Source organism: Lepisosteus oculatus, chromosome 22 (assembly GCF_040954835.1).
Source record: "Lepisosteus oculatus isolate fLepOcu1 chromosome 22, fLepOcu1.hap2, whole genome shotgun sequence".
Lineage (NCBI taxonomy): Eukaryota > Metazoa > Chordata > Actinopteri > Semionotiformes > Lepisosteidae > Lepisosteus > Lepisosteus oculatus.
Genome location: NC_090717.1, coordinates 697,531 through 708,240, shown reverse-complemented (window position 1 = coordinate 708,240; position 10,710 = coordinate 697,531). Strand labels below are relative to the sequence as shown.

General features: G+C 55.3%; 1 protein-coding gene across 6 annotated transcripts in view; it reads left to right on the top strand.

Annotated features, from left to right (window-relative positions):
* The first annotated feature begins 7 nt into the window (after positions 1–7).
* The window catches only part of sfi1 (SFI1 centrin binding protein), a 38,093-nt gene continuing 27,390 nt past the window's right edge, over positions 8–10,710 (top strand). For 3 of the 6 annotated variants that reach the window (XM_069182035.1, XM_069182034.1, XM_069182033.1), the window contains exons 1-14: positions 8–1,080; positions 2,651–2,731; positions 3,002–3,140; positions 3,957–4,100; positions 4,687–4,758; positions 6,533–6,643; positions 6,805–6,899; positions 7,019–7,136; positions 7,555–7,657; positions 7,752–7,908; positions 8,257–8,418; positions 9,073–9,143; positions 9,339–9,431; positions 9,521–9,618. In XM_069182035.1, the coding sequence (XP_069038136.1) occupies positions 867–1,080; positions 2,651–2,731; positions 3,002–3,140; positions 3,957–4,100; positions 4,687–4,758; positions 6,533–6,643; positions 6,805–6,899; positions 7,019–7,136; positions 7,555–7,657; positions 7,752–7,908; positions 8,257–8,418; positions 9,073–9,143; positions 9,339–9,431; positions 9,521–9,618 (1,658 nt within the window). In that variant the 5' untranslated portion in view covers positions 8–866. The remainder of the gene's footprint in view (positions 1,081–2,650; positions 2,732–3,001; positions 3,141–3,956; positions 4,101–4,686; positions 4,759–6,532; positions 6,644–6,804; positions 6,900–7,018; positions 7,137–7,554; positions 7,658–7,751; positions 7,909–8,256; positions 8,419–9,072; positions 9,144–9,338; positions 9,432–9,520; positions 9,619–10,710) is intronic. The other 3 variants (XM_069182038.1, XM_069182036.1, XM_069182037.1) reach the window with 3 other exon arrangements.

The following is a 10,710-nucleotide window of genomic DNA, read 5'->3' as shown; positions in this document are numbered from 1 at the left end:
CGCCGCGAGCCCGAGGCTGAGACTGGCGAGCTGCGCGCGACGTGTGGGGGGCGTGGGCAAGACGTTAAAGGAAGGAGAATGTGTTTCACGTCATCAAGTGTTTAAAAAAAACAAATCTTATACCGCATCTTCTCTTAATACCATTGTCAAGTGATTTGATTCGGTCTGATACACTCTGCAGTTTTAAACTTTGAAGTGCTTAGAGTTTACTGCATATTCTTTTGACGTACCTGTTTATGTTAAGCAAAACAATTCCACTGATATTCCCTGACCGGTAACAGATTAGAAAAAGGCTGCAGTGAAAACTATTGCTGTCCACGAATGGCAGAGGGAGAGCAGAACTCTGAATGGGCATTCTGAATGCTGAACAATTTACCTAGTTTATAGGCGTACTCTGTACGGTAAAGATGTGTAATATATATATATAGTATATTTGTATCGCCCCTGCCTGTGAGTTTGTAGTGTGTCCAAGACGCAGAGAAATCCCTGCCCGGGGTGAACTATGCACCCAAGACCGAAGTCAGTTTTGTTTACAGCCAGCACATAAGGGATGCTTAAAGAATAAGGTAGTTGGTCAACACGAATAAATAAAGGCCGCAAAAATGCAGTCATTTCATTCCACCGGTACTGTCCTGCTCGTCCAGAAATTCAACAGGAACGAAAGCCCTGCGCGCTGAATTCGAACCCCAGTTTACAGGACATCAGGAAAAGAGCCTTGCTAGCGCTGTGCACGTTTTACTGAACAAGAAAGCGCTTGTTTGGGTGGTGGGCTGCCGATATTGAAGGGAGAGCGGTCGCGCACGCCCCCTCCGTGCACTAGGGGGCGCCAGCGAGCCAGACACGCAGCTGCTCGGCGTCGGGGTGCCATGGCAACCGGGGCAGCCGGTGCATTGTGGGAGCGCGGCGCCGCCAGCGAGCGGGCCGGCGGGACAGGAGGCGCTCAGAGACACAGACGCGCTGAGAGCAGCGGAACCGCGGAGGGGAAACCGCTACACAGTCGAGTGGATTCGAGAGGTTCGTGTCCGTCGCCGAGCCCGGCGGGCAGGGGGGTTCGGCCGGTTCGCTCAGACGCCAGGCGAGGTGAGCTCCGCGGTCCGGCCGCTGCCCGCGCTCTGCAGGCGGCTGCAGTCGTCTCGCACACCCCCTCTGGCCTCGGCTTCCTTCACCACGCAGAGCCGGCAGAAGTGACAAGACGCTTGGCCGTTGCTCTAGCCCGTATTCCTCCCAGAGTGGGACAGCGCTGCTTTCAGAGGGTGCACAGTACAGTGCCACCTGCTCTCCAGGCACTGGACTGTCCAAACAGAAGCTCATCACTTCTGACTAAAACATAAAGTTCCTTCAGAGAAACGGCTTGGGTGCAGCCCTTCCGTTTGACGCCGCAGAGCTGACGCGGGGACACTCGTGATGCTGACCGTGTCGTTGAGGGCGATTCAGCTGGACTGGTCAGGGAGTGTGGTCACCAGCCGCCGCAGGGCAGAGACAGAGGAGCAGCTCTGCGGGTTTCTGTCCCGCTGTCCCCTGGAGCCCGAACACCGGTCAGCCCAGCTCGCCCCACTGGGCGCCCCCAGTGCAGCCGGCTGCCCCCTCCTCGTCTCTCACGAGCTGGGTGAGGACAGGTGCTGTCCGGCTGGCGGTCACCTCGTGTCCCGGCCCCGATCAGGGTGGTGCCCTGCGGTCAGGCTGTCCTCAGGCCCTAGCAGTGTGGCCCTGTAGCGACTGGACTCTCCTGGCCCGGCCCCCACACTCGGCCCCCCGTCCATCAGGACAGGGAGCCGTGACTCCGGGTCTCCTGGACAGGGGTGTGATCTCGCACCAAGCTAATCTGAGGAGAGTGACGTCATCGTTTTCTAGCAGGCACACTGAAATTGTCTTGAACAGAGCTGGCGCAGGTGAAATCACTGGTCAGGGGGGTTGACGTCTGTCGGTCTGTAGTGGCTGGACTCTTCTGCCCTGACCCTCACGCTCAGACTCTCCGCTGACTGAGTTCGAGCGGGGGGCCGTGTCAGCACGCTCAGGCTGCAAGGGAACAGGTAAAGGTTTATTCCCCGCGGGGGAGGGAAAAAGAGGCACAACGTTTCGGCTGTGGAGCCTTCTTCAGGTGTCGCCACGGCCGAAACGTTGCGTCTCTTCTCCTTTCAACGTGGAATAAGTTTTGGGCCGTTGTGCACCACAGTCAGTGTGTCGTCCGGCCCCTCGGTGCCACACTCTCCGACACCGTCATGGTCAGCGACCCTTGACCTCTGGTCCTCACTGAAGAGGCCCTGACTCCCTCCTGATGAGTCTGTCTGAGGTGACTCAATCCAGCCTCCAAGTCCCCGATGAGACCGAGGCCTCTCTCTGGATAAGGTTCCTTTGTGTGGCCTTTCTTCAGGCCTGTTGCTCACAGCGGGGGAGATCAGCTCTGTCGTGGCCTCACTGACGAGGTGACGGGCTCCTGCAGCAGTCAGAGGAGCCTGCCTGAGTCACGCTCATGACTGAACAGAGAATGTAAGCAATACCCCTAATCTGTAGGCTGTGTTCTTAAAAAAGGATGAGAAATTTGGCAGCAGGTTTCAGAAGTTCAAGTAGGGAGCTGTGTCAGCATGTGTAGGCTGCAAGGGCTCAAGTACAGGTTTATTCCCTGCTGAAAAGAGAAGGATTCCTCTGTCAGTCGCAGGATACGAACCAGCAACCTTCCAGCCACAGGCGCAGATCCTTAGACACAGAGCCACCGCTCCGCCCCTAGAGAGAGGTTAGTTCATTCAAACGTTAGTTCATTGTTTTTCTTCTCCTTTCAGTTGTTTCTTATATTGCTGTCTGTGTAATCAGAAAGACTTGAACCAGGCTGCAGCTGGACTGATGTCTGGATGTCAGGAGCAGAGCAGGCCATTTCAAATGCAACACAGACTGAGTCCTCTCTCCTCTCTCCTCTCTCCTCTCTCCTCTCTCCTCTCTCCTCTCTCCTCTCTCCTCTCTCCTCTCTCCTCTCTCCTCTCTCCCCTCTCCCCTCTCCCTGCCTCAGCTGTCCTGTGCGCGAATCAGTTTCGTCTAGGAGCCCCCGCCTTCGGCTGCCGCGCCGTGCCGACCGCGAAGATGCAGGGGGGCCCGCCGCGGCTGGGGTCCGAGCCCAGGAGGGTCCGCTCGGAGAGAGGCCGGGGCAGGTGAAGCTCTCGCTCGGTCGCGCTCTCAGATACAGCCTGGGTCCCTGCTGTGGTTTGAGTAGTGTTGCTCCTTCTGGAGTCAACGACTGATGGACCAGAGTGGTGGGGTTCTTCATATTGTTATTATTATTATTATTATTATTAATAATTGCTTACACTTCTATAGCTCTTTTCTGGACACTCCACTCAAAGCGCTTTACAGGTAATGGGGATCCCCTCCACCACCACCAGTGTGCAGCCCCACCTGGATGATGCGACGGCAGCCATAGTGCGCCAGAATGCTCCCCACACACCAGCTCTCAGTGGGGAGGAGAGCAGAGTGATGAAGCCAGTTCAGAGATGGGGATGATTAGGAGGCCATGACTGGTAAAGGCCAGGCGGAAATGGGGCCAGGATACCGGGGTTACACCCCTACTCTTTTCGAGAAACGCCGTGAGATTTTTAATGACCACAGAGAGTCAGGACCTCGCTTTTTATGTCTCACCTGAAGGACGGTGTCTTCTTACAGTATAGAGCCCCCATCACTATACTGGGGCAATAGGATCCTCACAGACCACAGGGTGAGCGCCCCCTGCTGGCCCCACTAACACCTCTTTCAGCAGCAGCCTTAGCTTTCCCAGGAGTCTCCCCTCCAGGTACTGGCCAGGCTCACCCTGCTGGGCTTCAGTGGGGCTGCCAGTTGTGAGTAGCAGGGTGATATGGCTGCTGGCTTCTTTTTGTGCTGTTGAGCCTGTGTATCTCCTCGAGAGTCCTAGCAGGGCTGCACGGGAGGCACTGATGTGTTCCTCTGCGCCCCTCTGGTCTGTGTTGTTTCAGTGGCGTCCAGGCAGCCCGGGCTCAGCGGTGCCCTCTGACTGGCGGCGTGCTTGGCAGTGCCCGGCCCCCGGGGGCCCGCAGGGTCCAGTACAGAGTGGGGTACACCTGGAACAGGGGAGGCCGGCTGAAGGAGCTCAGGATCAGGTGCGCCCGTTATTATTACTTCTCTGTATTAAATTAAAAGGTAACACTAGCCCTCATGTTTTAAATAGCATTGGAGTAAGCCCCATTACGGTCCAAGGTATTGTCCTGCGCTGGCTTAATTTGTTGGGTTGTAAATAATAATAATAATAATTGCTTACACTTATATTGCGCTTTTCTGGACACTCCACTCAAAGCGCTTTACAGGTAATGGGGATCCCCTCCACCACCACCAATGTGCAGCCCCACCTGGATGATGCGACGGCAGCCATAGTGCGCCAGAACGCTCCCCACACATCAGCTATCAGTGGGGAGGAGAGCAGAGTGATGAAGCCAGTTCATAGATGGGGGTTATTAGGAGGCCATGACTGGTAAAGGCCAGGCGGAAATGGGGCCAGGACGCCGGGGTTACACCCCTAAATAGTCATATCCTTCCTCTGAGCCTTTCTGTGCTCAAGACAGACCTGCTGTTCATAATGCATGTGAACTCACTCCTCCAGAGCTGCGTCTCGGGTTAAGACTGCGTGTGTTAAGACTCAGAAGCAGCCCTGATCCGGACTGTTGATGCCTCCTGTCTCCTGTCTCACAGACATCTCGCAAGGAAGTTCCTGTACCTGTGGATCTCCAGGACGTTCGGCCGAGTCCGGCCCTCGAGAGCCAGGTACAGTTCTCACTCCCCCGGGATCCCACACACGCTGAGCGCACAGGGTGGGACTGCACCCCACCCTCCACAAGAATGTACAGCATCATGCCTTTTCTCCACTATTAGGAATCGGTAGCTATGTAACTGTCCAGCAGCCATATTACTCTGCAGCTCACAACTGGCAGCCCAATAAAGCTCAGCAGGTTTTAATCTAGCCAGTACCTGGATGGGAGACCTCCTGGGGAAAAACTAAGGTTGCTGCTGGAAGAGGTGTTAGTGGGGCCAGCAGGGGGCGCTCAACCTGCGGTCCACTTGGGTCCTAGTGCCCCAGTATAGTGACGGGGATACTATACTGTAAACAGGCGCCGTCCTTCAGATGAGACATAAAACCAAGGTCCTGACTCTCTTTAGTCATTAAAAATCCCAGGGCGTTTCTCGAAAAGAGTAGGGGTATAACCCCGGCGTCCTGGCCAAATTTCCCATTGGCCCTTACCAATCATGGCTTCCTAATAATCCCCATCTCTGAACTGGCTTCATTACTCTGCTCTCCTCCCCACTGAGAGCTGGTATGTGGTGAGCGTTCTGGCGCACTATGGCTGCCGTCACATCATCCAGGTGGGGCTGCACATTGGTGGTGGTGGAGGGGATCCCCATTACCTGTAAAGCGCTATATAAGTGTAAGCAATTATTATTATTATTTTGGTTCCGATTCTCTTTGGAATCACCAGGATGAGGCCAGTCACTGGTGCTCCTGCTCCACATGGGGTGATGCCCTGGCTGGCTCGAGCCCCATCCTGCTCTCAGCGGGCCAAGAACCAGCAGTGCCTGGGCTGTTGGGCTCAGCCCGGCCTCTGAGCAGGAGTGAGGACCCAGATGCATTGTGTGACTGGACGGATTCTGGTGCTCGTAGGCCCTGGGCACTTTCACGCCGAAATGTGCAAATACAGGGGTAAACGCCAACTGAAATCCATCGATGGCCATGATGCAGTTTGAACTATTCTCATGCTAAACCACCTGGTTGATGGATCGAGTTTCTAGAACAGCCGCTAGAGAGTGTAGGATTATTGATTTGGAGCTCCTAGAGTCGATCGCAAGCGTGTTGTTTCAGCTCGTTTTTCGTGAGTCACTGGTGTTTCCCTCCTTCGTAGGCCCTAAAGATTTCGTAGGCCCTCGGCACTGTGCCTGCAGAGACTAAAGGGAAATCCGGCACTGACTGTTGCACTAGAGGAGTTGCACTGGCAGAGCAACAGCGTGATTTTGTTTTGTTTGTTTTCTTTGTTTGCCTCCCGGGATTTCTGTCCCACCAGGCTGGCCGGAGGTGGGTGAGCTCTTGGCAAGTGAGTGGGGGTTCATTTTCTCCTTCTCCTGCACCTTTGTGTTTGATCTCAATTCCCTCCCTGTCAGAGGAGCGGGCAATGCAGTGTGGCGCATGTGCCCGTCCCTCTGTCCCCGGGGGAGCTCTGGGATTGGTATCCCAGCGCCCCCAGCTCTCCCAGTGTCCCCAGGGGTACAGTATTATACAGCGCCCCCAGAGCTCTGCAGTCTGAGCCACCGTGGGCTTCGTCTGCCGATACAGCCTGCTTGCAGTGTGCTTGCCTGCACGGGCTGCTCTTTGCATCCTCAGTAAAATCTGTTCAAGAGCACGTTCGACGGGAGTCAGGTGCCCCGCCAGGAGGGCACATCCGGCAGACTCCCGCGCCCCCCCCTCGGCTCGCAGGGCCCAAGCCAAGCCTGCGCTTCGCTCTGTGGGCTCTGACTTCCTCCCTCTGCTTGCTGTGTCTGTCCCCTGCAGGGCCCGGCACAGCCGCGGCGTGGTGCAGAGGGCGTTCGCCGGCTGGAGGGAGGAGTGGTGGGTGGCGAGGAGGGAGTGGACGCTCTCCGTGCGAGCGGACTGTCACTACAGGTGAGCAGCTTGGTCCCGGAGCAGCGGACGGAGGTGCCCAGCAGCTCCCCCTGCTCGTGACCCGTGGCGTTGTGACGCCGGTGCTTGCCATCGGAGTGATCTTATGAAGCATGAGTTCATGGATTGACTGATGGACATGTTTTCTGTCTGATGTCTTCCAGGTTGAACCTGTACAGCCTGGTGTTCAGAGGCTGGCAGCAGTACCTGCTTCTGCGGAGAGCAGAGAAGAGGCAGTTTGAGAAAGCCGCCCGGCATGGTAACAATAACAACAGCAGTGTATTGCAGTGGGGGCTGTGTGGTGGATGTGCGCGGCGCTGCCTGCTGTCGTGTCGGCGACGTTGACCCGCCTCTCTCTCTCCCCCCCCTGCTGTCCAGACGGCGGGCGGCGCCTGCGCGGGGCCTGGGAGAGCTGGCAGGTGTATGTGACGCTGCGCCGGATCAAGCACGGCATGCAGGCCCGGGCGCAGGGGCTCAGGGACCACACGGCGCTGCGGTGAGCTGGGGGGGGGTCGGTCGGGTCAGGAGGGCGCGGTTCCCAGGGCAGCTGCAAGGCCTGCTGGGCCGCTGTTCCGCCGCCAAAACTGCCAGCTCTGTCCAGGACTGAGCGGGTTCTGTCTGCTGTACTTCTGAACCGGGAGTTTCTTTTGAACCGTCGGCCGATAAAGCTGAGAATGGCCCGTTGAGCTTCTGGTTAGCTCTGTCGAGCAGCAGCAGCTCTGGGGAGGCAGAGTACTGCACAGCTAGGTGGCGAAACGCGGCTCGTGTGTGCGGGGGTCCGCAGGTCTTGTTCAGACCTGGTCTCCGGGTGGGGGATTCTGCCCGCTGTGAGGCGAGCCGCTGCTCAGGCCTGACCAGTCGATCTGTGTGTGTGTGTGTGTGTGTGTGTGTGTGTGTGTGTGTGTGCTTCACAGAGCCGCGTGGGCGGAGTGGCGGTGCCAGATGCAGCGGAGGCAGGGTCAGTGGGAGATGGACGCCTGCGCTCTCCAGCACTGGGCCCAGGCACTGCAGATCCGGGTGAGCAACGCTGGCACGCCAGCCTTCCAGGCACAGGACGCGTGGAAACACAAGTGTCCTAATGTGCCCGAATGTGTCCGAATGTGTGTCCTAGGCTTGGCTGCAGTGGAGAGAGCAGTACCTCCAGGCCGTGCAGCAGAGGGAGACAGAGAGCCGGGCGCTGCTGCACTATCACCACCGGCTCCAGACCGCCGCCCTGCAGGCCTGGGCTGCGTACTGTCAGCACCGCTGGGGCAAGAGGGAACTCAGCGGTGAGTGAGACACCTGGCACTCAGCCTCAGCATCTTTGACAGGTCGAATAGTTTTGAAATGCGCCACAGGTGAATATTTCTGATTGCGTTTAGGGCAGGGTCTGGCTAGAGTTAGCGCAACAGGCAGAGACACTCCAGAAATAATATCCACACAGATTCACAACCCACTAGCTGTTATAGTCTCTCTCAATTACTACAATACCCGTAATGTTTGCCAATTAAGCTTTAACTGGACTAGTTTAAGCTGTCTGATCAGGTCTTAATTTGTCATGAAAGTAGTTACCAGCAGGTCTTGGAGGGGCGCGTGGGCTGCAGGCGTGCTCAGACCCGGCTTGACCTGTGTTGCAGGTGTGGCGGTGCGGGCCTGGCGCCTCTCTGTGGCCAGGAGCTGCTGGTGCGAGTGGCGGCAAGCCTGCCAGCGGCGACGGAGCGAGAGAGACCGGCAGGAGAGCGTCGCCAGCCTGGCGCAGCGTGGCATCGCCCGGAGAGCCCTGACCCGCTGGAGAGGCTGTATCCGACTGTTCCCGGGTCAGAAATAAGCCCTACTGAGGCTTCATAGCAGTATTATAAGTCCTTCAAGCCTATGAGCTGCTTCATGGTCTCCAGTGGAACCCCCAGTGGAAATGACGAGAAAGAGGATAGGATGCCCTTTGCACAAAGGGTTGTGGGTGACTGGAACAGGCTACTCAGCCCTTTTGCTGTAAGCCGACTTCCTTGGATCTTCGAAGATCCGTCTGTATGACATATTTGGATCAACTGGCTGCCAGAAGAGCTAGCTGGACTGAGTGGCCTCTTCCCGTTTCTTATGTTTTCCGTCCATCCATTTTCTTAAGTTTCCTTGTGTTTAGATCCCAGGTCTCATTGAGGGGGAATCAATGGAATATATGTTTGCAGGAATGATGCGCTGCCCAGAACAGCCATCTGGTTTAGACCTTGTACTGACAGAGCTGTAGTCATACAGCAGCGAGCAGTGAGCAGGGTGGGGTGTGGAGAATTGTGCCCAGTTCCCGGCACTGTGAGGGGTCGTGTCTGGGCTCGGCAGTCCACTCACCGTGGTCTATATACAGACTGGTACCTGGCGGTGTTTACGCCCCCGCAATCCCTCTTTGCTAAGGAGTGTGCTGCTCGTTCCTGCGTTGTTCGGTCCCTTGACTTGGCGATAAGATGTGGCTCTGTGCGCTGAAGAGGCAGAGAGACACAGGACCGCAGAACAGCACTACAGGCGCCAACTTCTGGTAAGATCACCACAATGCAGAATATTATTATGATTCTCATCATCCTGAGAGCTACAAGAGTGCCAGTCTGGATAGAACATTTGCCCTGCTGATATCTTCTTAATCAAAGAGACATGTCTGCGCTACTTATTGTGCAAAACACCTGTTTACCCTGCTGCCCATCTCTCTCCATACCCCTCACTGTGCCCCCCACAGCGAGCTGGGCTGCGGGCGCTGTCCGAGAACGCCGCACGCAGCTGCCTTCGCCGGGTGATGACGAACTTGGCCGCACAGCACCGCAGCGCCACGGTCAGTGCTCCGACGCAGCAGATGTGTGGTGGGTGTGCCCAGGTGGGCGCTGGCGTCGGGCTCACCTGTCGCCTGTCTGTGCTCCGCAGGTGACGCGCAGGTTCTGGAGGCGCTGGCGTTGGCGCTGCGAGGAAGAGGAGGAGAGGAGACTGCTGCCTCTGACGCTCCGGGCGTTGGCACACTACAGGTGGGGCACACACATACAGACTTACTGGTGGACCAAGCCCCGACTTGCCCACTTTGGACATCGGGCTCCCAGTACATTCTTTGACCCATTTTAGGGTTCAGCACTTACAGGGGCTCTTGTATCACAGGAGAAATTGAGAGTTTGTTTTGCTATATAGACTGTGTTTGTGCAGATGTCCAGGTGAAGTTGAACATATGGACTTTCCGGTCCATCTGTGTAGTTTCTTAAGTGAAAGCTGCAGTGGATCAGATCGCTGGAGTCTGGTCTGGTTCTCCATTCTTGATCACTATTCTCCATTATCCAGGGGTTTTATGAAGTGCTGCCGCGATTAATTGATGTAATCGACTAATCGACACAAAAACAATAATCTAGTCGTATTTTCTTAATTGACCAATTGCCCCCCTCCCCCAAATTGTTCGCCGTTAATGGGATGCTACGATGCTTTGTACAGATTTTGAGTAGGCTAATCATGGCAGCAGCTGCACCACATTCTGCTGAGGAAGGTCCCTCGACCTTATCGATAGATAGGCTAGCTAAATACGATCAACTAGTCTGCACTTACTAGCCTTATTACGTCAGAATTTGATATTCTTATATACCCCTCTCCTGATCGGTACCTTTCAACAATAAGATCCCGTAGATGTTTTTTCAGCTCCTTGCGGACCGTGGCTATCCCAGAAGGATGCAACCACTAAAGTTTCAAGGAAATCCTACAGGAACAGCTGATTTTTATTTGGGGTTCATCAGAATCACATTCATTGATGGCAGGTGTATGCTGCTTACCTTTGGGCATGATTTTGAATGTGATTGCTTAATTCTGAACACAGCTACAGCCCCCATTATAAAAGGGTGTGTACACTAACTGTATGCAACCAAGGTTTTTTTATTTAAATTATTTTTCCTATTAATTATCTATTTGTTTTTTTCTTGAATTTTGTTGGTTGCAAGGTCATATTAAAGATGGAAAACTGTCTGACATGATTTGCTTTGATTTCTGGCTTTACATCACAAAAACCTGCAATGTCAATAAGGGTGTGTAGACTTTTTATATCGACTGTTTGCCAGGGGTCCACAACTTGTGGCTCTTTAACT